A 26,217-nucleotide genomic window follows, 5' to 3' on the forward strand; every position below is an offset into this window, starting at 1 on the left:
CGTCATGGAAGTGGTGTAGGTGCACTTCTAATATCTCCGAAGGGAGACATTATGCAGCTGACTGTACGGCTAAATTTCAGAGCTACCAACAATGAGGCGGAATATGAAGCCTTATTAACAGGTCTGCAAGCAGCTCGGCATGTAGGGGCCAGTCGAGTCATAATATATTCAGATTCCCAGCTAGTAACTCAGCAGGTGACCGGGCATTTTGAGGTAAACAATGAAAAGATGGGAGTTTATAAGGAAGCCTATGAAAAGATGAGGGAAGAGTTTAAAGAAGTCACAGTCACTAAGATTCCCAGGGCTGAAAATGAAAGAGCGGATGAACTAGCTAAAATGGCCAGCTCCCTGACCACTTGGACGTTTGACAGATCTATAGCACAGACCTTCCTTGTAGCTTAGATAGATCTACAAAATAACCTGGAAGAAGTAATTGATTGGAGGGCACCCATAATAAGCTTCCTCCAACAAGGAATTGTACCTACCAACTTAGAAGAGGCGCGTATGCTCAGGAGACAGGCCCATTCTTATGTTATGATCGGAGATCAATTGTACAAAAAGTCTTTCTCCAGACCGTTGCTCAAGTGCTTGAATATAGAAGAAGTGGATCAGGTCTTGCGGGAGATACATTTGGGATGCTGTGGCAACCACGCGGATGGAAGAACGCTGGCCCGAAAAGTACTATTGGACGGGTATTTCTGGCCTACCCTGCAGAAGGACGCACAGAAGCTGGTGAATACTTGTTTGTCATGCCAGAGGTATCAGAACCTGACGCACCGACCCACAGAGTTGCTGAGAACTTCTATAGTGTCTTACCCATTTGACCAATGGGGTATGGATATCGTAGGACCTTTCCCGATGGCTACGGGGCAAAGGCGTTTCTTGCTGGTAGCAGTGGATTACTTTTCCAAGTGGGTGGAAGTGGAAGCCTTGGCCAAAATCACTGAAGATGCGGTGATCCAGTTCTTGTGGAAGAATATCTTTTGCAGATTTGACTTACCTCATAAGTTAGTGTCGGATAACGGCAGACAATTTCAAGGACGCAAGATACAGAATTGGTGCAAGGGGTTCGGCATAACTCAGGCCTTTACTTCGGTGGCGCATGCTCAGAGCAATGGTCAGACAGAGGTGATCAATCGAGAAATAGTGCGAGGGCTCAAGGTCAAGCTGGATCACACGGGAGGCAGTTGGGTGGACGAGCTGCCGAGCATTTTATGGGCCTATCGTACGACACCCCGAGAAAGTACAGGTCTGACACCCTTCCATTTAGTGTATGGTAATGAAGCAGTAGTACCTCTGGAGGTCGGGATACCATCCGTGAGAAGAATGATGTACGACCAAGAGAACACAGAGCGACGGCTGGCCGAACTGGATTTCATCAGCGAAATTCGTGAGCAAACAGCTGCCAGGCTGGAAGCCTATAGACAGAGGATGAGACAGAACTATAACAGAAGGGTGATCCCTCGTTTCTTCGGAGAAGGAGACCTAGTCTGGAAGCAGGTGAAGCCCTTAGGGGAAGTGACAAAGCTGGCGCCACAATGGGACGAACCATACAAAGTCATCAAAAAACTGGCATCAGGGGCCTATTATTTGCAGGATGCTCAAGGAAGGAAGCTAGACCGACCTTAGAGTGCTAACTACCTACGGCCCTATCGAGTTTGAAGGGCGCCAACTCTATGGGTATAAGCCAGGTCGGCCGAGGGTTCCGGAGACGGTAGGATAGTCAAGTAAAAATTCGAAGATACTCATGTATATGTAAAAATCTCATCAGTTTTAAGCAGTTGGAACAAATCATTTGAAAGGAGCAAAGATCTCATCCGGAAAACCTTAGATGATCTTGTCCTGATCCAAGAAGTTTGCAGGAGGGATGGAGTTCAAGAAATTCTGCGCGTGAAGCTGTCGGATAACTCCAGCCGCCTTGTAGGGTACGGTTGCAGAGAAACGTGCCCCGGCTTGGGATAAAAACTCAGGAGAGCTCAGATATGACATTCGACTTTGAAGGCAACGATCACTCTCTCCTTACTGATAGACCGCCAAGGCAGTGGATACTCCCGTCAGAGCCGCTCGAGACTAGGATAGTTCTGCTTTCAGAGCCCTCAGTTCAGCTGCTTGAGTTTCCAGTTGAGCTGCCTGAACCTCCAATTTCTTGTTCCTCTCCTGCAGAAGGGTATCCTTGGACTGTATTTCCTGAGCCTAATGGGCCAGTTGTTGTTGATACCCCTCCTCAAAGATAGTTCTCTCCTCCTTCAAAGCTTGGAGCTCATTTTTGACCTGCACCAGGGACCTTTTCTGCCGATTGGTTTGGTTGGTTAAGGCTTGGACTTCTGCACGCAATGCGTAACTGGCTTGGGCGGGGTCATTCAGTTGCAGCTCTAATTCGAAGACTCTCTCTCGGAGCTCTTTGCTTTCGTGATGGAGGGCGTGGAAGGATTGGTTCAGCACCAAAGATTCTGCATGAGTCTGGATGGAAGATATAACCCCCAGTTAAGGCAAACTAATACCAAGTGCAAGGTGAAGCGTACTTACTTTAGCCCAGGACTTCGAGAACTTATCCATCTGAGCTAATGGCGACGCGCTGTCCATCTGACTCATGCTCTCCGCCCACAAACTGCCGAGGCAGCCTCACATCATCAGAATGCTTGTGGGGGCGTCGTGTCGTCGAGCTAGAGCAGCTTCAGAGGGGATAGTGGTCCTGTAATGATGGCGGGAGGAGGAGGAAGGTTGAGAAGGGCCGGCGTCAGAACCAGGAGGAGCAGGAGGTGGCTCGGGAACGGGCTCAGTTGGCACGGGGTCATGACGATCGCCTGGGCTGTCTTCCTCTACAGGAGCGGGGGCAGAGCGGAATGCAGCTGGTCTTCCCCTGTAGGGTTGGGAGAGGCTGCCAGATAAACGAAACAAAAATGAAGAAGGGAGTGGGGTCAGAGTCAGCAACGATGGCCGCGGGGGGGCAATATGGCAGTAAAAGGAACAGGATTAAGCGTTTATAAAGTCGGACCTGGTCTTCGGCGCCGCCTGTGAAGCAGGGGCTGGTTATCAGAGTCAGAGTCATCAGAGCGAGGCTGACCCTGTGAAGAGGCTGCAGCACCCCTGTCTATGGCTCCCCGACCGGACGAGCTTTGACCTGCGTGATGAAGGGCTGCGCGACCACGTCTGGAGGCCCGGGGGGCTCCTCGGAAGACGCGTCTGGCCAGACGGCCGGCTGGATTACGACCCCGACCTCAGCTCGGGGCGGCGGGTGAAGGAGAAGCGTTGTGTGAGGCAGGGTTGGAAGTAGGCTGAGGCGCTGCCCCAAATGAGGTGGATCCAAAATGAGGGAGTAGCCTGTTAGAGTGTATACTAAAATTCTAGCTTTTGGTATAAACATTTATCTAGAAATAAGAATCACATTGGTCAAATGTCTACATTTATGATAAATGTAGTTGCTCAATTAATTTATATTGTAGATAACATGGTATGTGGTGTCACACACAGAAGATCATGTTATCGGTTCTTTATAAATTATAAACAGTAGCTCACGACCAAGATGGAAAGGAACAAACCATTGGAAGGTCGTAGTGTAATTAGGTATTAGTCTATCTTAACTATATAATTACACTAGTACACTTAGAGTGTATTGAGTAGGACCATTTGAGGTCGTTCCTTTTATACTGACTTTATGAAGGAACAAAGACCTCAGTTATTATGGAAGTGTGTGCTCTTAATCCTAATATAATAACAAGCACATATATTTGATATTTATTTCTTTAATTTATCAATGAGTGAGATTTAGTTCGATAAATCAATAAGCCCGATAAGTTGGGAAATGATATCACTTATAGTGTGTGTTGTTGATTATAGAATGAAACTGTGTCCTAGTGATCTAGGTTGAGAATGTCCCCAAGAGGAGCTCATAAGGATTGTCATGTTAAACCCTGCAGGTGGACTTAGTCCGACATGACGATGAAGTTGAGTGGTACTACTCTTGGAGCTAGATATTAATTAAGTGAGTTGTCAGTAACTTACTTAATTAGTGGACATTTGTTATCTTAAACACAGGGAGACTAACACACTCATAATAAGAAGGAGCCCAAAATATAATTTGGGATTGGTGCGGTAGTTCAATAATAGTTCTTTAGTGGAATGAATTATTATTGATGAAATTAAGTTGTGTGTTCGGGGCGAACACGGGATGCTTAATTTCATCGGGAGACCAAAACCAATTCCTCCTCTCGGTCCCTATCATAGCCTCTAGTATATAGAGATTTATACCCACCGCATACCCACCTTCTTACCCATCCAATGGGGCCGGCCAAGCTAGCTTGGAACCCAAGCTAGGGCCGGCCAAGACCAAGTGGATGAGTCATGTAGGTGGCCGGCCAAAGCTTGGGTCCCAAGCTTAGGTGGCCGGCCACTAGAATATTAAAAAGGATTTTTATTAAAATTATTTCTTATGTGGATATCATGATTTTAAAAGAGAGTTTAAAAAATTAAAAATTTCCTTTTATAGCTTTCTACAAAAGATTAAGAGAAGAGATTAATCTCTTTCCTTATTTGTAGTTTAAAAGGATGGTTTTAATTTTTGGTAAAAACTTTCCTTATTTGTAAATTATCTACATGTTTAAAAGAGAGTTTAAAATTTGAAATCTTTCCTTATTTGTTGTTTAAAGGAGGATTTTAAATTTTAAGAAAACTTTCCTTTTTAACCATGTTCATGATTTAAAAGAGAGTTTAAAATTAAATATTCTCTTTTATAAGTTTCTACAAAAGATTAAGAAAAGATTTGATATCTTTCCTTATTTGTAGATTAAAAGAGATTTTAATTTTTAGAGATAACTTTCTTTTTATCCACATGTTAAAAGAAAGATTTTAATTTATTAAATTTCCTTTTTATAAACCAATCATGAAGGGATAAAATTATTGGAGAAATTTTATAAATTTCCGGAAGCAAATAAGGAAGTTTTAATTGGTGTTTAAAATTTTATTTGCTTGGAAGTTTATTGTTGTGGCCGGCCATTGAAATTTGAAAAGGAAAAATTGTTTTAATTAAATAAATTTTCCTTTTCATTGACAAAAGAATTAAGGAAGTTTTTATTAAATTTTCCTTATTTGCCAAGACCAAGGATTATAAAAGAGGGGGTAGAGGAGGCTTCAAGGCTAACGACTCTATTCTATTTTTCTTCCTCTTTTCTTCCTTGGGTGTGGCCGGCCCTTTGTTTTCTCTCCTCTCCTTTGTGTGGTCGAAACTTTCTCATGGTGGAGATAGCTTTGGTGGCCGGATTTAAGAAGGAGAAGAAGGAGAGAAAAGAAGCCTCTTTTCTAGCATCCCTTGGAGCATGGTGGTGGTGGCCGAACCTCTTCATCCTATAAGAAGTTTTGATGGCCGAAATTTGCAAGGAAGAAGAAGGTGCTTGGTGGTTCTCATCTCGGAAGATCATTGCCCACACAACGTCCGAGGTTAGAAGAGGAATACGATAGAAGATCAAGAGGTCTTTCTAAAAGGTATAACTAGTAATTTTTCTTTCCGCATCATACTAGTTATTTTTGGAAATAATACCAAATACAAGAGGCATGCGATTCTAGTATTTCGAATATATTTTTCGATGTTGTGTTCTTTTATTTTTTTTCCCCTTGTGATTTGATTGTTCTTTTCGGTTAACCTAAAGTTATTTTAGGAAATTAAATATTAGCTTTCCATAAAAGGTTTTGTCTAGTCGGTGGTGGTTGCTCCCATATCCAAGAAGGCCATGTGCCTCGCCACGTCAGTACTAGGAACCAATTATGGAAATTAATATTTAATGGAATTAATAACTTAAGGTGATTTGGGTCGAACGTGTTAAGTTCTGCAGGAGACCCAAGTCAAAACCTAAAAGAACGAATAGATTAAGTTTTGGATCAAACGTGTTAACTTCCGCAGGCGATCCAAAATTTAATTTAAAAGAACACAAGGTAGCTAGGAAAAGGTTTAGACCTTTGTACAAATTTTTGTACAGTGGAACCTCTAGGTTTTCCGAGTAGCAACCAACATAGCCACCTCTCCAAGATCACCCGACCACGCCGCACTATTTCCAGATCACTAAGGGGCAAAGGCAGAACCTCTGATGCGCGACGCAAAACCTCAGCTGTAGGCACCAACGCGAAGGGTCAGTCTAACAGTAAATGAGCGAAAGGGGGAGCTCAGCACAAACTTACCTAGGCAGTGCGGTGTTTCAGGAGAGGGAGGGCTCAGCCTGAAATAAGAAAGTAGGTCGCCAGATAGCAGTCTTGTTAGATTCAGGCGCCAATCCTCCATCTGGGTTGCAACCATATTAAAGTGGAGATCCATATGGAACTCTTCCAATGCCGGGGGTAGAGGCAGAGCAGGTTGCCAGTGCATGGGCCAGTCTGTTTCCTCTGGAAACCGGAGAAAAAAGAATTTTTTCCTCCAGTTAGCACTGGAAGGAGGGAGAGGAGAGAAGAAAGCAGTGTGACTGCGAGCTTGGAAATAAAAAAGATCGTCGGCGTGCCGAGCAAGAGCAAAGAAGCAGTGAAAAAGGGGAGCTGACCAGGAAACCTCACAAACTTCGCAGAGTATTACGAAGCCACATAAAATCTTTATGGAATTGGGAGTTAGCTGACCTAGGGGGACCTTGAAGTAGCGGCACACTCCAGACAAAAAAGGATGTGGGGGTAAATGGAGGCTAGATACAAATTGTTCAGTAAAGAAAGTACAAGAACCTGGCGGAGGATCGAAGTACAGGTTCACACCAGTAGGGATGATGGGGTGGAAGCTAGTAGGGATTTCATAAGTGTACCGTAGGTCATCCCAATCCAACTCAGCAAAAGTCGAAGCGTTTGGGAAGTGCTCCGCTAACAAGGAGATCCAAGAAGGAGAAGTCATTGCGAAAGAGATTATCTCAGGTGATAGAAAGAACAAACGAAAAGAAGAGGCTTGGAGAAGAGGAAGGATCGCGGCAAGGTCTTGGAGAAAGTCAGTCAGCGGCAGCGATGCTTGGGTGCTCCGTGGTGGCGGCGAATCATAAGGGAAGGGAAGCAGCAAGAAGATACTTATAGGTATTGCGGAGGAAGTACGTTTTCGTAAGTTGACAATGGACGGTTGATGCAGGGGCGGAAATAGACAGGGAACGCCTTGTGATGATCCTCGGAAGTATAACCGGGGGGCATTATAGGAAAGGCAGGGGCTCGAGATACGAAGCGCCTCCTAAGGTGGTCGCTCCAACCAGGACAAAAGTGTACGGAAGAGCCATTGGGAAGACGGGTAGATCAGATCAGCAGGCTTCATGGACATGCAAGGTAAAGTCTGGCCCTGGCCGGGCTAGGTATAAAGGCAACTATCGGAGGAAGAGCGACGTAGCCGAACAAAACGAGCAAAATAAGCAAGGGCGAGCGGATTAGCAGAGATCTACCAAAGCCACAGACGACCTACTAAGAAAAGAAACAAGCTAAGGATGCATGAAGGGGAAGCGATACAATTATCCAAAGTTCAATACGACCATACGAATAAGTACAATCAGGGAAGGTTCAGCATCAACACATAAAAGGTAAACATTACAATATGGTTCCGACTACACAACATCTGAAGAAGAGGGCGCAGGATCAATATAGGCCAACGGAAGGAGCATGGGATCAGCCAGCACTATGGCGGAAGACGCAGGGTCAGCGGACGTTTCAGGAGCAGCAGCAGGAAGGGCCTGGGCAGAGATATCCACGGGAGCCAGATCGGCCGCAGGGGGAGGAGCCTCCAAGAGGAAAAGTCCATCATCCGCTTCGAAGGAAGGGAAAGTTTCTTGCGGCAATTCCCTAGATAGGCGAGCTGTGTCCAGAAAGGTGGCAGGAGGTGCCGAACGTAGGAAACCTTGCTCGAAGGCCTGTCTAACCCCACTAGCGGCCCCATGACAGAGCAACAAGACCATCCAGCGTCCCAGCTTTTGGAGGAAGAAGGAAGAGCGGACATAGGCCAGTCTGTACGCCTTCAGCCGCTCTGATTCGCCAGATCGGTATGCTTCCAAACTGTTCTTGTTCTCGGCAACCTCGGCGCGGGCCACGGATAAATCGCTCTGGCCCTGAGACACTGCTTCCTGGGCCTTCGATAACTCCGCTTGCAAGGATTGGAGAGTGGCTTGGCAAGCTTCCCACTGAGTCCGCATGGTTGCTTCCCGGCTAGCGGCAGCACTAGCCAGGGCCTGGGCATCGGCCAATCCCATTTGCAGGAGCTCCTGACTTTGCCGTAGCGAACTCAAATCCGCCGATCGGGAGAGCAGCTCTGCCTCTTTGTCTTTCAGCTCAGAAACTGTCGCTTGATGACGATCCGCTTCAGAAGCCAAGGAAGACTCACTTGTCTTTAAAGCTGCCTCCAACTTTTGAAGTTTATCGAAGGCGGCATGGGAAATGGCTCGAGCAGAGGCCGCAGATTCCCCGACAGCACGCAAATAAGCATCCAAGCTTCCGAGAGAAGGCTCAGGAGGAGCTGAGGAAGCCGCAGGGGGCTCTAGTTCCTGAAGACGTGCCTTGAGCAACGCGTTCTCTCGTTGAAGCTCGGCCGCTCGCTGAACGGCACTTAGACTCGCGGAACAAGTCTGCAGGTGGCCATAGGACGGGAAAGGGGGTTATAGAAGCATATGAATACCCAGTAGAGGAAGAAGAGGAGCTTACCGCTACTAAGGAACGAGCAATCTGATCAAACCCCTCCAAAGGGGAACTGCTCTCCCAGAATTGGCGGTTAGCTGATTGCCAGGCGGTGGCCAAATCCCCATAGAAGTCGACCCTACTAAAGATAGAAGACAGGTCGGCAGCAGGCGCGTGAGACGGGTCGATCTCTGAAGGAAGTCTCCAGGAAGCCTCGAAAGCTAGGTCTGCGGGAGGCAGGTTCAGAGTCGGCATGGCTGAGCTCATGGGCGCAAGAAGAGGAGAGGCTGGGGGAGTCAGCAAGCCCAGAGGCTGATCACCAGAGGACGAAGGCAGGGGAAGTGATACACCCTGGATTGGTACCAGAGCTGTCAGGTCCAATGACGGGTCTGCCACCTCCAAATCAGAGGCCTTCTCCCGGGCCAAGCTTGTCTCCTGGGTCGAGCTCGTATCCGAGGACCTGGAGGGGGAAGAGATGCTCACTACGCGTTGACGGCGAGGAGGTGGAGGAGAAGTTGCGGTGACTGGGGCCGTTCTCTTGCCCTTGCGCGTAAGGCGCAGCTTCATAGTAGGAGGGAGCGAAGGCACTTGCCCTGCTGGCGACGACTCAGGTGCAGGTTGATCAGAGATGCGGGGTATGACTGAGTCTGCAGGGCTGGGGGCAGGTGGCTCAATAAACGCTGAGGCGACTACCGTCTCTGAGGGTTGGGGTCCCGAAGGCTGTGGACCAGCGGAAGCAGCGGGAGCAGAAGATAGGCCTTGTGTTAGCTCCTCGTTCAGAGCTTGCAGAACGGCCACCGAAGGTATCTCTTGATTGGCAAAAGAGCGGAGGATGGCGGCCACTACAAGAATAAGAGGAAAAAGCACCTCAGTTAGCGAAGAGCGGCATATAAAAAGTAACAACTTACCAAAAGGAGCTCCGATTTCTGTGGAGACAGGACTAAGACCAAAAGCGTACAGAATGCCTTCTAGCATCAATACAGACAAGTGAACAACAACACCGCTCAGCTTGGCCACAACTGCGGAGCAGGCAGACTCATGAGCGTGCTAGGGGAAGTCTGAAGCAAGGATGGGACGTCATTGGGAAGGCCCGGCTAAGGGGACGGGGGGCTTGAGGAAGAAAAAGCGAGATCTCCAACCTTTATTGGAAGAAGGTAGGTCATCAAAAAACTTATGGCCCGGCTTGGCCTGAACGTTGAATACCCCCGCCTCGGCCCGCCGGAAGGAATAGAAATGATGGAATAATCGAGCGGTCAAGGGAATGTGATAAATGCTGCACAAGATGATGGTTCCGCAGACGGCTCGGAATACATTGGGGGCGAACTGAGAGATACCAATACCGCAATACTGACTCAACTCGGAGAAAAAATGATGTAAAGGAAAGCGAAGACCACCTAAGATTTGATCCCTAAAAACAGTGATAAACCCTTCGGGAGGAGAAGAGGGATGTTCGTCGGGCGAGGGAAGTCGAAACTCATATGCGGCGCCTAGCCCCAAGTTGGATTGCAGTGAAGACAGGTCGTGATGGTCTAAATCAGAGATATATCGTGAATACCAGAAGAGTTCCTTACCATCCATGACTACGAGGAGTAAGCAAGTGAGGAGGTTGAAGACAAGAGGGGTCACAGGTCAGGCGCAAACAGGAAGGCGAGAAGCTTCGGGCGCAAGCCGGAGGACGAGAAGCTGCACTACCAGAGACAGTCACGAACGAGAGGAAGAGGATAGTGAAGCGTCAAAGTGAAGACGGTGGACTGCTCTTAGGGTTTATAAAGCCCATTCATTCCTAGGAAACATCGAGAGTCGAGCCAAGTATCTTTTTGGGTAATACGCCCCAGCGCCGTCAGATGGGAAGTAAGCGCCAGAGGGTGCGAAAAAGGGTCGAAAGCTAGCGTCAGGAGGCGTGAGCAATAAAGGCGCCGGACAGGTGTCACTGCGAGAGGGAGCGCATTAATATTGACATGGCGGGGTAATCATGAAGGGGCATGGCCCCAAAAAAGGGGGGACATTCTTCATAAAAGGCCCGAGGCTTGGCGAGAAGTTTCATAAAACTACAGAAGCCAGGCAATTCAAAAGGGTCGCGAACGAGACAAGGCAGGTCAGCAGAAGTGAATGTCAGATCAGAGTATCAAGCGGGCCTGTGGGGGTATTGCTTGCTCGGACCATCCGGGCAAGTAGCTCTGCGTAGACAGCCCCTGATCTGAGCAGCTAACCAAGCGCGTCGCGAGAACTGCGGGGTCATCATAAGCTGCAATGGCACTATGGCCCAGGGGTTGAGTAATGGTTTTTACGCTCCCTCCTCTATTCTTAATTCTATACCGTACATAATGCAATTGCAGGGAGAAACGCGACGCAAATGAGTAAGCCCAAAGCTAGCAATAACGACCAGATCAACCGCAGCAATGAGGTCGGTATAGGCGAGACGGATGAAGGCGGAGAAGAGCAATGCGTCTATGCCTTCGCCGTTTGCAGTATCATTACTGGTCTCAGACCAGCGCCATCGCCACCGGTCTCGGACCGGAGTATCCCAGACTCTCTCCCCAGTGCGAGTTATAAGTGAGCTCTGTTCTCACGCCCAACGACCTTTCAGGTCGGCTCCCATGCGAGAATTAAAAGTGAGCCTTGTGCTCACGCCCAACGACCTTTTAGGTCGGTAATCCCAGACTCTCGCCCCAGTACGAGTTATAAGTGAGCTCTGTTCTCACGCCCAACGACCTTTCAGGTCGGCTCCCATGCGAGAATTAAAAGTGAGCCTTGTGCTCACGCCCAACGACCTTTTAGGTCGGTAGTCCCAGACTCTCGCCCCAGTGCGAGTTATAAGTGAGCTCTGTTCTCACGCCCAACGACCTTTCGGGTCGGCTCCCATGCGAGAATTAAAAGTGAGCCTTTTGCTCACGCCTAACGACCTTTTAGGTCGGTAGTCCCAGACTCTCGCCCCAGTGCGAGTTATAAGTGAGTTCTGTTCTCACGCCCAACGACCTTTCAGGTCGGCTCCCATGTGAGAATTAAAAGTGAGCCTTGTGCTCACGCCCAACGACCTTTTAGGTCGGTAATCCCAGACTCTCGCCCCAGTGCGAGTTATAAGTGAGCTCTGTTCTCACGCCCAACGACCTTTCAGGTCGGCTCCCATGCGAGAATTAAAAGTGAGCCTTGTGCTCACGCCCAACGACCTTTTAGGTCGGTAGTCCCAGACTCTCGCCCCAGTGCGAGTTATAAGTGAGCTCTGTTCTCACGCCCAACGACCTTTCAGGTCGGCTCCCATGTGAGAATCAAAAGTGAGCTCTGTCCTCACGCCCAACGACCTTTCAGGTCGGCCCCCATGCGGGAATCAAAAATCAACCCCCTTGCGAAAATCATAAGTGAACTCGGTGCCCATGCCTAACTACCTCTCAGAGGGATATGCCTCACATTGTGCGAAGCGTTTTCAAATAATCAGGTCAGCTACATCTGGCTTCATTTTAGCTCCTTTATGCAAATTGCAAATATGCAGCAAACAAGCAAGGTACGGAGTACGGGAGGCCATCCATCCTATCCCTTAAGCATCAATACTAACTGCGGAATCAGGTTTTGCACGTTCAGTACAGTTTTAATTTTCAAGCACTATGCTGGTTTTACTATCCAAAATTCATACATAAAAATGAGTCATGAGGCAACTCTTGGCTCCTACATACGGGTCAGTTTCTAAAAATGCTTGCTAGATGAAAATTGAGCAGGAGAGACTATGCCAGAAAAGGACGGGTATACAAGTACAGCAGCACAATTCAATAAGCAGGCGATACAGCCAAGGCTACAAGAGGGAACGTTTTGCGGCAAAAGAGCCACTGAGACAACTATGGCCTGAACTAGTTTTAACTTGGGGAAAGGATTGGTCATGGAGAATGAGCACTACCGTGTGAAGAAATGTCTGGGGACTCAGGAGCCCCTGGGGCGTTCAAGGCTCGAGCCAGCTGCGCGTGTAGGGAGTTGATGACTGTTTGTTGCCGGGCGATCGTGTCTTGCTTGTCGTCGAGATACGCACGGAGGAGAGATAGCTCCGTTTCATGCTCTTGTTTCAAGCGTTCCTGAAGGTTGAGTTGGCGCTGCAAGCGAGCCTGGCATTCCTCTTTCCTTGCCTTCTCAGCATGCACACAAGACTTCGCGACACGATATTGCGCTTCCATGGAGCGCAGGGCAGCTAGCTGACGAGCTCGATCCTTGGATACGCGCTCCAGTTCACGTTCTTTCTCGGCAAGTTGTAAGGTGAGCTGGTCTATCCGCGTTTGGGAAGGTGGTTGATCAACCTCCTCAGAAAAAGGAGAATGCATCGCGTGGGGAAGAAGCTGGTGTAACGCGGGTTAGCAAAAGAAAGTGGGAAGGCGTGACAGGAGAAGATAGAATAAAGAAACGACCGTAAGGCTCTTTATAAAGAGGATGAGTGGCCAAGTCAAAGCAACTACGTGGGCACGATACCCCAAGCGACTGGCGAAGCAATTAAGGAGGCATGGTATCCCAGGCGACGCGACACAAAGGTTGATGCGTAAGGCAAGAAGCAGAACGCGCAGAGATATGCTGAGGTAGAGATACAGAGATAGGCTGAGGTCACAGAGATATGCTGAGATCTTAGAGATGTGCTGAGGTCTAGTCAGTCAGACTTTCGTCCTCCTTCGACTAGACTTGTGAGGGAGGCTTGTGATATGGTTGGCAATGGAGGGGCCCCAGAGGAAAGGGTGAGAAGGGTCAAGGCCATATAGCGGTCAAAAGTCAAGAGGACGTGGCGGTCAATAGTCAAGCTGACTAGGCAGTCAAAAGGCTAGCATATGGAATAGGCAAAGGTCAGGCAGACGTGTTGTTCAAGGAGGCGAAGCCGTTGGAAAACAAAGGAAGACGACAGGCGGAACCTGGGGTACAGGTCGGGATCGGCAGAGCTGGGTAGAGGCAGCTCGAGCTGCAGGCCTATGGTCGAGGGACAGGAAACAATCACAGGTCGGAAGCGATAGGGCTGTGTAGAGACGACTCGGTCTGCAGGTCTGCGACTCGAAGGCCCAGAAGTGCAAGCCACAAATCAAAGGTCAGAAGCGACAGGGCTGTGTAGAGACGGCTCGGTTTACAGGTTTGCTACTCAAAGGCCCGGAAGTGCAAGCCACAAATCAAAGGTCGGAAGCGGCAGGGCTGCGTAGAGACGGCTCGGTCTGCAGGTCTGCGACTCGAAGGCCCGAAAGTGCAAGCCACAAATCAAAGGTCGGAAGCGGCAGGGCTGTGTAGAGACGGCTCGGTCTGCATGTCTGCGACTCGAAGGCCCGGAAGTGCAAGCCACAAATCAAAGGTCGGAAGCGGCAGGGCTGTGTAGAGACGGCTCGATCTGCAGGTCTGCGACTCGAAGATCCGGAAGTGCAAGTCACAACTCACAGGTCGGAAGCGGCAGAGCTGTGGCAAATGCAGGGTACCGAATACAGACCGTGATCGACAGGGCTGTTCAGGGTTAGCCCGACTAACAAGTAACGCTTAGAGGCGGGATCTGGTCGAGGAGTGTGAGGTAGATGCCGACCGCGATAAATAGGATGAGCCAAGCTGTGCAGGAGTTGAAGGATCACAATTGTCCGTCAAGGGTAATCATTACATACCAGTGAGATGTGCGAAGGCAGAGGTTTCTAAAGGAGAAGATGCTCTCATAACCAATAGTAGTCTGACAGATGTCCTTCGCTACAAGACAAAACCCATGTGTAAAGGCAGAGGTTCCTAAACAAGAAGATGCCTTCACGACCAATTGCAGCACAACAGGTGTCCGGGAGATACGACAAAGCCCAGCGTCTAACGTTTTCTGAGAGGGTTGCAGGTTCTGGAAGCAAGGCGGGTGCATAAAAAGGAGGGGATTCCTCGTACGTGGGTACGCGCTCTCTCGTCACTTTTTCCACAACTTTTCATTTTCAATCTCTCTGCTTTTTCTGGGGAAAAAGGACCTGACTTGAGCGTCGAAGGGCATGATCCGGGGACTTTTTCCCTGGGTTCTGGTCTCTAACGTGAGGGGGAGATCGTCTGAGTGTGTGCAGGGTCCTGCAGCATCGTCAGCCGCCCGTGGGAGCCGAATCACCCACGACTTTCCGTCAACAACCAGGCCACCACGACCAGCCTCCGTCCGACTCAGCTTTCGGACAGGATCAGATAGGGTAATTGATGTAGTGATGTGGATGCTCTTAGCTTGACTTCCTAGATCACACCACTTTATCATCGTAAATAATTATTAGAGCCAAGTAACTATCATAACGAGTTAGAGAGGATGAATAACTTCAATCACTTCATTTTAATTTTGTACTTGTCGTTTAAATATGCAGTGGAAACTTGAATTAAATTTAATAGCAAATGCATAATTTCGAGATTTTACTTTGTATCTGTTTCTTCGGTAACTAATCCAAAGTCTACTCCTAGTGATCTCCTCTACTATGAACTTCTGGTTTTCAAATACCTTTCAAAGGTGAAAAAATCTCATACACCTTATTCTTATAAGAACACAATAAGCAAATACAAAAAAAATAAATACAAATGAAAAATAAAACAACTTTACAATAAGCATTTTGCATCGTTTGCTTCTTTGTCACTTTCAAATGTATCTTAATGGTTGTAAATGCATCAACATTTCCTCTAAAACCTCCGATAATTGGCACTGAAAATCCTCATGAAATCCTCTTTATAAGGATGTTATCTAGGTTGATTTTTGCCAACTAATCGATTAATAGACTTCACAAATCGATTGCCATCGAATTCGACCGTTTAAACCTACAAAATGATTATTTTTTACCTTACTAATCATCTAGCTCTAATGTTCGAGTCAAAAATTGTCTTTCGGAAGATTGCTCTGTCAAAACTTCCTTGTTATCTAGCATATGATAAACCTTGACCTATATATATATATATATATATATAATAAAAATATAAAAATTGATAAATAATGGATAAGTAAGTTTATATGAATTAATAGATTTTTTTTTAAAAAAATCTAGATTTTAAATAAGTCATTTAGATTTTATAGGAATAAAGGGATACCATACTTATTTAAAGGAGAAGTTGGTTGAACATGAACCTCTGTTTTGATTATCAAAATCTAAAGTTTTGATTAATGTTCGCGTCTGTCACAAGAATCACCGCCCACACGCTGCCTTCACAGCCATCCCAACGAGCTTCGATGATGCTGCTGTATCCCTCGCCTCCTAGACACTGTCGCCTGGCATCGCAGACCGCTGTCGCCAGGCGTCGCAAGCAACCATTCTATTTAAGCGAACAAGACAAAAATCCTCAACTCAGAGTACAATGCTCGAGATTCTACTAATCTCGACCACCGTCGCCGATCAACCGCTCCATCGTTGTCATCGTCGGTGTCTGGTCGTGACCTGACGACCACAACCGAAGCTGCCTCCTCATTCCGACAGCGCGATCGTCGCTCATCCGTCGTCTTTGTCCTTGCCTCACCGACCATTGCTCCGTCTGATTAGCCGCCACGTCGACCCTCCGTCGCCTACCTCATCCCACTGTGCTGCAAGAGAAGAAGAAGGAGAAGACGAAGTAGGGTAACAATTTTATCCATGATTTAATTAATTAATCATTGTTAGTATGGTTTGGGTTAATTAATTAGTTAAAGGATTAGTTAACAATTTGATTTGGTTAGTATATCAGGTTAATTGTAATTTATTTAGAAAAAGGATTTAATTGGTTAATTACAATGCTGATTAATTAACTAATTGGTTTGATAACTTAAGTCAGGTAATAAGTTTGTTAGAATTTTGATTAATTTCATGAATGAAATTTGATTATTTGATTAATTAATTATTATATGAGCAATTTTGAGTATTAAAATCGGGAAGCGCGCGCGGCAGTCAACCCAGATGTCCAGCATCCTTTGATTGCGCTCTCCATTTGGAGGAAAATTCCTACAAATACGTCGTAGCTGGGGATCGAACCGCGGATGCCTGGGTGACAACCTGAATGTCCTACCGCGACACCATGCCCCGGGGACCAATTAAATAAGCGCAATAACTAGGTGATGTTGATTAGCTAATCGTAATTAAATAAGTATTTGAATTGTCTGTAATTGATTAAGTCACTATCCTCTAATTAATGTAGATAAATTAATTAATAGATGGATGGGTGAACAAATTAATAAGTTGAATTAATTAATCAATATGGTTTGATTATTGATTAATAGACTCTTAGGTTCTTCGTATCTTTTATTTGTAGATACAAGCTTGAGATAGATCTTTTTACTGGAAGATTGTCAGCATATTCTACAGTTAAGATGGATACTTCCTGATTTGACCTCTTTAATTTTTTTGATCTTAATACATGATTATTTATTATCATTTATTGATTAGACAACAATTACTGTTTACCTTGACTCTACTCTATTTACTTCTTAAATTGAGATTTTATTTCTTATCCTTACATTTTTGTCTATTTGATATTCATACAATCTCGTTGTTATCCATGTAATTTATTGCTATTTATACTTGTGTCGTTATGTTTGTGATATCATAGTGTAGCTTGTAGAGCTTTACATTTGGATGTGATTATTTTAGTGAGTTTGATTATTATTGTGTGTATACATTTACTTCTGGGCTAGCTCACTAGACAAGATAGTGACAGCGTGTATTTATAGTCGTTAATTTGGGTTAAATTCGTCGGATTAGCTCACCCTGCCAAATAATTTAAATGGGCTGAGTTGGAATTTTATCAACCCAAGTCATTCACGGGCCAACCCGCGCAAGTCTACGACCCCGTAGGTCGGCCCGCGACGGGCTTGGGTTGGCCCGTAGGTTGAAAAATATATGTAAGTTAAGTTTTATGTTAATTTATTATCTTTCTTTATTATGATTTTGAAATAAAAATAGTATTTTTATTGAACATGTATACTCGTTTGTGTCCGTTTATCTTTAAAATATCTTTTTCTGGATATATTTGATTGATAAAATATTTTTGAAGTCAAACGTTAAAGATATGAAACTTTTTTTATTTTTTTCAATTTTTTATCGACCTGCGGGTTGACCCGCCTAACCCACAACCTGCCTTAATTGGGTTAAGTTGGGGACTTCCCAACACGCCAAGATGATGGGTCGGCCCTCCCCACCTCGCCAAATGGCCGGCCTGTCATGAATCGACCCGCCCTGCCAAGGGTTGACCCATCTGATAGCTTTACGTGCATTGTCGCCCGTAGTCCATAGTTAGATAGCTACACATCCTGTCTACCCACTAGACCAGGTAGTGGTAACGTATATTGTCACCCGCAGACAGTGACATTTATGTGCTCTAATTACCCACTGGACCAGTTGGTGGTAGCATGTATTTTCACCCGCAGTTAGTAATTGAGAAGCTAGATAGCTACGTCGTCCTATTTGCCCACTGGACCATATGGTGATAGCATGTATTGTCGCCCATATATAGTGGATACTCTGACTGCACACGAGACCCATTCGTGGTAGTATGTTATTGCGTACACTCATGACTTGTTATATGTTTGTTATATACTAATTATGTGCTGAGTTTATGCAGGTAATTTTGGGATATACTATATATACTCCCAATTTATTGGTTATTCATGGTTGAGCATATCAGTAAAGAATTACGTTGTTGGTTATGATTTATTTAGTAGATGATTTTATGTCGATACTTTTACTTTTGTAATAAGTATTTATTGGAACAATCAGTATAACCCTAGGTTTTGATGTTTGGACAAAGGTTTAAGTTAGATTATTATTATATTTGATATGCACTTGTGAGTGTGTAGGATGCAGGTACAACAAGGCAAAGTCCAAATGTGACTTGGCAAGGATGAAGTCCCAGAGCATGGCTCTTGGCGGTGTAAGTCCAAGTATATAGCCTTGGTAACGTAAGTCCAAGTGTGACTTGGAAATGGAAGACCTGACAACAAAGGACAAGGCCGAAGGAAGCTCTTGAAGGTAAGGCGTGAAGGCAAGGGAAGCATCTAAGGGATGCAAGACTAATGGAAGAGGCTAGAAAGCAAGGTCGAGGTTGTACGGGTGAGGACGAGTACATGAGTGATTATACTCGAGATTAAAACCCTAGTATTAGGATTTACCAGTCGACTAGTCCAATGTATAGAATATTTTTTTGCCTAACGACTGTGAAATACTAGTCGACTGGTAAAGAGTCGTTGAACAGAATCGTAGATTCAGTGGAGGCCCATTGATTGTGTCCAATTGTAACACTAGTCGATTGATGATAATACCAGTTGACTAGTAAGCAAAAAACCAATTAGGAATTCCAGCCTGTGGCCTATATAATCAAGCCTTTGGAGCTTGATTATGGTTGACGAAACAGGAGTGGAAAATCCCTGTTAGTAGTCTACCTTGAGCTATGATCAGAGTGTGGTATATTGATCAAGGTTGTGCAGGTTTACTCCACTGAGAAGGAACTCGACTAGCTAGAGGTTGTCAGGGCTTGATCCACCAAAGGATCATAGGGATCATCCACCTTACAGACATGTCATGGAGTAGGAACTGTAAGTACCTGATAGTAGTTTTGATGTGATCAACCAAGTCAAGCTAGGTCCTATTATGCCTTGATGCCCTGTGTCTGAGTGTGCAGGAACTTAGGAGTATAGGAGGTCGAGCGAAAGATGTAGCCAGCGAGAAGGACTGCACGGGAGAGAGTCGACGGGCTCGGTGCGTCCGAGGGACGAGGTGTTGTAGAAGAGTACGCTGGTGGACGAGAAGGAAGTGCGCAGCGGTTCTGAGGGATGAGATGCTAGAGCAGAAGGTTGCTCGACAAGGCCAGAAATAGGCTCGGGTGAGCCCTATTCCGGATGGTCGAAATCACCCAAATGAGCGGAGCCAGAGCGGAAGACCCAGACCAAAAGTCGACATGGAGTTGACTCTAGTCCGGGCGCCCAGACCACCGGGGCCAACCAGGGTGCCTTGGGCCGCACCCTAATCAAAAGCTGGCTTAGCCTAGTTCGGGCACCTGAACCTGGTCTAGGCGCCTAGACCAGAAATCTTATCAAACGTCACCTGTTGCGATCTGTGGTGTTGTGGATAAAATTCTATCCACACTCAAGCACTTGGAACCCTTCCAGGCGTCCAGATCAGTGCTATAAATACAACCCTGATCTCAGTAGTTAGTGACAACACTTATAAACGATTCTCTTTCTGTTTAATTTTGTATTTGAGTGCTTTAACTACTGTAAGAGACTTTCCACCTGAAGGAGATTTGTTAGTGAGCTATCAATATCTTAGATTAGCAATCCCTTGATTGCAAACCAAGTAACCAATCTGCCTCTTCTTTATTTTTGCTAATTAGTTTCTTTTTTACAAGTATTTGTATTAATCAAGTTATAAGTCGAGAAAGGTTTGAGTTTTTATTTTTCAGACAATTCACCCCCTCTTGCCTATCGCAAAGGACCAACACGTGGTATCAGAGCAAGGACGCTTCAGAAGGACTAACCGGCAACTGAAGCATAAGAGATGGCCGGACCAAGCATCTACCTGCCTAAATACGAGGGAGAGTTCACAATTTGGAAGAAAAAAATGGAGATATTTTTTTAAAACTAACTTTGAATTATTAATAATAATGCAGTATGATTTTGTAGCACCAAAGGACAAAGAAGAATATCAATGGATAAAAAAGGAGCAAGCTGACTTTGTGACAAATGGCAAGGCAGAATTTCATCTGCTAAGCGTCTTACCCCCTCAAGAAGTCAACTGGATCAGAGCGTACAAGTCAGCCAAGGAGCTTTGGGAGAAATTTCTGAAACTACATGAAGGGACCTCGGAGACAAAACTCGTAAGATGGGACCTACTCCAGAACCAGATCAGTAACCTCTGATTAGAAGAAGGTGAAACCGTCGCATACCTCCACTGAAGGATTAAAGAACTCATCACCAGAATCATAAATCTCAGAGAAAAGATAATCAACTGAGATTGTTAAGGTACGCGCTTAAAGCATTTCCTAGAACTCCTGAATGGTGAACTCTAGTAGATGCATATTTCATCTCTAGGGACTTAGAGGTAAGTAATTTAGAGGAATTGTTTTCGACATTTGAAATTCACGAATCTAGATATGCAAATCTAAAGATGAAGACAATGTAGAACATTGCCCTGAAGAAAAAAATGGATGAACCAGAGTCCAAAATATCCCTTGACGATAATGAAACGACGTTCATGGTAAGGTAATTAAAAAAAAATAAGGATAATAAGTTTAATCAAGTGCAAAGTAAAAGAAGGAAAAGAAAGATAAGATGCTACCATTGTAATGAAGAAGGGTACGTTAAAGACAACTGTCGAAAATTAAAGAACAAGGAGAAGGACAAGAAGCCAACCCAAACAAAGCTCATACACTTAAAGACGATGTGGGACGAAATGTCATCAAAGTCGGAGATCGAAGCCCACACCAGACTTGCGCTGATGACAAGTCACCAAGAAGAAGAAGATGAAGCAAGCTCATCTGAAATGAGCATCGAAAACATTGAAGAAGGGGGAGCAACGATAGAAGAAAGTATCTCTATAGGGGGAGTATCAGAGATTGACAAGGTAAGTCAAGTACGGTCTCTATCTCCTGACCAATTATTTAAATTTGTTAAAATTTTATCAAAAAATTCCTATAAATTAGAAATAGATAATAAAAAGTTATTAAAAGAAAATAATCAATTAAAAGGAACTTTAGCAACATTTTGTCAATTAGAAGATTTCGACAAACTAAAAATAGAAAATGAAAATTTAAAAGAACAAATGCAAAAATAAAAAAATTTTGCATGTCCGAATGTTATTCTTTCAAATTTTATAAATTTTCAAGGACTTAATTGACATCTTAAATATCATAAGAGCTAAATTAGAAAATTATCATCAAAATATATCCCTAGAAAATTTTTTATTAACCCAGTTAGTGTTGGTTGCTACTCGGAAAACCTATAGGTTCCACTGTACAAAAATTTTGTACAAAGGTCTGAACCTTTTCCTAGCTACCATGTGTTCTTTTAAATTAAATTTTGGATCGCCTGCGGAACTTAACACGTTTGATCCAAAACTTAATCTATTTGTTCTTTTAGGTTTTGACTTGGATCTCCTGCGGAACTTAACACGTTCGACCCAAGTCTCCTTAAGTTATTAATTCCATTAAATATTAATTTCCATAAAAGGTTCCCAGTACTGACGTGGCGAGGCACATGGCCTTCTTGGATATGGGAGCAACCACCACCGACTAGACAAAACCTTTAATAGAAAGCTAATATTTAATTTCCTAAAATAACTTTAGGTTAACCAAAGAGAACAATCAAATCACAAGGAAAAGAAAGAAACAAAAGAACACAACTTCGAAAAAAACATATTCGAAATACTAGAACGTAAGCCTCTTGTATTTGGTATTATTTCCATAAATAACTAGCATGATGCGGAAATAGAAATTACTAGTTATACCTTGTAGAAAAACCTCTTGATCTTCTACCGTATTCCTCTTCTAACCTCGGACGTTGTGTGGGCAACGATCTACCAAGATGAGAAACCACCAACCACCTTCTTCTCCTCCAAGCAAGGTTCGGCCACAAAGGAAGAACTTCACCAAAGAAGAAAATCAAAATACTAACCAAGCTCCAAGAGATACTAGCTTTCTCTCCTTCTTCTTCTTCTTCTTCTCCAAGTAGTATCCGGCCACCGCAAGAACTCCAAGAGAGATGGAGTATTCGGCCACCACACAAGAGGAAGAGAGGGAGAGGGTAATGGCCGGCCACAACACCAAGGAAAAAGGGAGAGAAAACAATAGAGGTTGTGTCTCATGAAGGCACCCCTACCCCTTCTTTTATATTCCTTGGCCTAGGCAAATTAGGAAATTTAATTACAATAAAACTTCCTTAATTTTTCTTGACATGAATTAATTGAGAAAAATAAAACAAAATTTCCCAATTAACTTGAGATGGCCGGCCACATCATTGGAAACAAAAGAGGACAAGTTTTAATCAACAATTAAAACTTCCTAATTTGTTTCCGGAAATTTTAAAAAATAAAATTTCTCTTTAAAATCTCTTCATGGTTAATAAAAGGAAATATCTATAATTTTAATTTTATTAACATGTGAATAATTTTAAAGAGAAAATAAAACATCTCTCCAATCTACAAATAAGGAAAGAGATCTAATCTCTTTCTTTAATCTTTTGTAAATCTTTTACAAGAGAGATATTTAATTCTAATTCTCTTTAAATTATATCTTCCACATTATAATAAAAATTAAAATTAAATTTATTTTTAATTTTATTCGGCCCCTACTAGCTTGGGTTCAAGCTAGGCCGCCACCCAATTTTATACCTAGGCGGCCCTAGCTTGGTACCCAAGCTAGCTTGGCCGCCTAAGGTGGGTATGAAGGTGGGTATAGTGGGTATAGAACTCTATAAATAAGAGGCTACGATAGGGGAGAGGAGGAATTGGTTTTGGTCTCCGATAAAATTAAGCATCCCGTGTTCGCCTTAACACACAACTTAATTTTATCAATGATAATTCATTCCACTAGAGAACTATCATTGAACTACCGCACCAATCCCAAATTACATTTTTTGGGCTCCTTCTTATTATGAGTGTGTTAGTCTCCCTGTGTTTAAGATATCGAATGTCCACTAATTAAGTAAGTTACTGACAACTCATTTAATTAATATCTAAGTCCAAGAGTAGTACCACTCAACCTTATTATCATGTCGGACTAAGTCCACCTGCAGGGTTTAACATGACAATCTTTATGAGCTCCTCTTGAGGACATTATCAACCTAGTATCACTAGGACACAGTTTCCTTCTATAATCAACAACACACACTATGAGTGATACCATTTCCCAATTTATTGGGTTTATTGATTCATCGAACTAAATCTCACCCATTGATAAATTAAAGAAATAAATATCAAACATATGTGCTTGTTATTATATTAGGATTAAGAGCACACACTTCCATAATAACTGAGGTCTTTGTTCCTTTATAAAGTCAGTATAAAAGGAACGACCTCAAATGGTCCTACTCAATACACTCTGAGTGTACTAGTGTAATTATATAGTCAAGATAAACTAATACCTAATTACACTACGACCTTCTAATGGTTTGTTCCTTTCCATTCTGGTCGTGAGCTACTGTTTATAATTTATAAGGTACTGATAACATCATCTTCTGTATGTGACACCACATACTATGTTATCTACAATATAAATTAAATGAACAACTACAAACAAATGTAGATAATTAGACCAAATGTGATTCTTTATTCATAATGAATGTTTACAAAGCTTAGGCTTTCAGTATACACTCCAACAGTTAGAAGGAACCTCTATTGGGTTCTAAAATTATACTTAAATTAAATTTTGATGCATGTCATACTTTTAATTGATTTAATTTTTATTGTTTGCTTAGAATTGACTAAATAAATTTCTTTGTATGATTTTAGTTAGAAATTAATTAGAATTTAATTTTTCTGAGAAAGATAATTTCATCTCTTATCTGTAAGAAAGTTTTCAAATTTTTCTAACAGTTAAATTATTTTTTATAAATTTTTAATAAAAATTATATTTGTCAATTTAAAAATAATTCTCAAAGTAATTTTTTCAAAACTTATTTTTCTATGAACTCTTATCATGTTATCAATTAAAAAAATAAATTTTTTGACCGTTGTATTATTTTTCTATGATTTTTTCTAAAAAAATATATTTTAAATATTTAAAAAATTATTTTTCATTTAATTTTTAAAAAATAATTTTTTGTAAAAATACATGCTCTATTATATTTTTAGAAAATGTGTCACGATTTTTTTGAGCCTGGAAACTATTTTTAAATATTTTTTTTTCATAAATTCAAACTTTTTTAAAGATAAATTATTATTAATTAAATCAAATCCATAATTTCATGAAAATTTTATCATAGCTTTGAATATATCTACTTTCCTGTTTCAAAAATTTTCAAAATTTTTTATCAAATAAACATAATTCTAAAATTAGTTTTTTCAAAAATTGTTTATAAATAGTAAAAATCTAGATTTTCAAAATTTAAACTTGTTGATTTTTTTGGATATTAGTCACTATATTTTTTATCCCTTAGACTTTGTTTTAAATTTATTTCAAGTTACTTTCATGGTATACTCCTATTTTTAATGTGATCAAAAGGGGAGAAGTAGATGTAAATCTAGGGGGAGGGTATCATCTTGATTTTTGCATATTTTTTTAATTACAAAAATTATACTTGATATTTTCCTGTTATTTGTTTTTAATTTTCCCTAACTTAATTTGGATTGCTCACATCAAAAGGGGAGAGATTGTAAGTACCCCATGGTAGTTTTGATGTGATCTACCAAGTTAAGTTAGGTCTTGTTATGTGTTTGATGCCCTGTGTCTGAGTGTGTAGGAACTTGGGAGCATAGGAGGTCGAACGAAAGATGCAGCTAGCGAGAAGGACGACACGAGAGAGTCGACGAGCTCGGTGCGTCTAAGGGACGAGGAACTGCGAAAGAGTACACCAGCAGACAAGAAAGAAGCGCACGGTGGTTCTAAGGGACGAGAAGTCAGAGCGGAAGGTTGCTCGAGAATGCCGAAAAATGGGTTCGGGTGAGCCCTATTCTGGATAGCGAAGCCGGAGCAGAAGACCCAGACCAAAAGTCAACATAGAGGTGACTTTGGTCCGGACACCCAAACCACCGGAGCTAGCCCGGACCATCGAGGCCAGCCAGTGCGCCCCGAGCCGCACCTTGGTCGAAAGCTGGCTCAACCCGGTCTAGGCACTTGGACCAGAAATCTTATCGAAACGCCACCTGTTGCGATCCGTTACATCGTGGATAAAATTCTATCCACACTTAGGCACCTGAAACCCTTTCAAGCTCCCAGATCAGTACTATAAATACAACCCCAATCTCAGTAGTTAGTGACAACACTTGTAAATAATTTTCTTTCTGTATAGTTTTGTATTCGAGTGCTTTAATTGCTATAAAAGATTTCTCCACCTAAAGGAGATTTGTTAGTGAGCTTTCAACGTTTTGGATTAGCAATCCCTTGATTGCAAACCAAGTAAACGTTCTTTTTGCTAATTAGTTTCTTTTTGTACAAGTGTTTGTATTAATCAAGTATAAGTCGAGAAAGGTTTGAGTTTTTATTTTAAAGCAATTCACCCCCTCTTGCTGGCCATAGGGGACCAACAGGAACATCATCTCTAAACCACGTTAAACAAATGTGTAATTGTGGTTTGCTTTCTTTCTTTATTGTTTCTAGGTTAGCTTTCATATTTGTACTTGTTATTTGTATTTTCACTGCACTAACAAGTATAGGAAGCGAACAAAATGGATGATCGACTATTCACCTCTGTCTAGTCGGTGATTAAGGTCTCAACAATTGATATCAGAGCGAGAAGCACTCTTGAAAGATTAACCGCCTATATAATCAAGTGTTAGAGGAAGACGATGGAGTCAGATAGACTGCTAGGATGGGATATCCGGATCCCACCTCCATATGAGCATGAAGACTTCAATTCTTGGAGGAAGTGCTTGGAGACATGGTTCCAAATGGATTGGAACCATTGGATAGTGTTGGAGGAGCCGTTCAAAGCTCCGACGAACAAGAAGGGGAAGCATCTTCGACCTCGATATTAGATCGAGAAGCAAAGGGAGGAATTAGAGGCGGACAAGGAGATAA

General features: G+C 43.4%; 1 protein-coding gene across 1 annotated transcript; it reads right to left on the reverse strand.

The window, feature by feature from the left end:
- Nucleotides 1-7,541: 7,541 nt before the first annotated feature.
- LOC122010602 lies at nt 7,542-12,902 on the reverse strand. The gene is made up of 3 exons (XM_042567120.1): nt 12,488-12,902; nt 8,629-9,443; nt 7,542-8,522 (listed from the first exon to the last, which is right to left on the reverse strand). The coding sequence occupies exons 1-3, from the start codon at nt 12,900-12,902 to the stop codon at nt 7,542-7,544; spliced, it is 2,211 nt and encodes a 736-aa protein (XP_042423054.1).
- Nucleotides 12,903-26,217: the final 13,315 nt, after the last annotated feature.

The sequence above is a fragment of the Zingiber officinale genome, chromosome 8A, assembly GCF_018446385.1.
Source record: "Zingiber officinale cultivar Zhangliang chromosome 8A, Zo_v1.1, whole genome shotgun sequence".
Taxonomy (NCBI): Eukaryota; Viridiplantae; Streptophyta; class Magnoliopsida; order Zingiberales; family Zingiberaceae; genus Zingiber; species Zingiber officinale.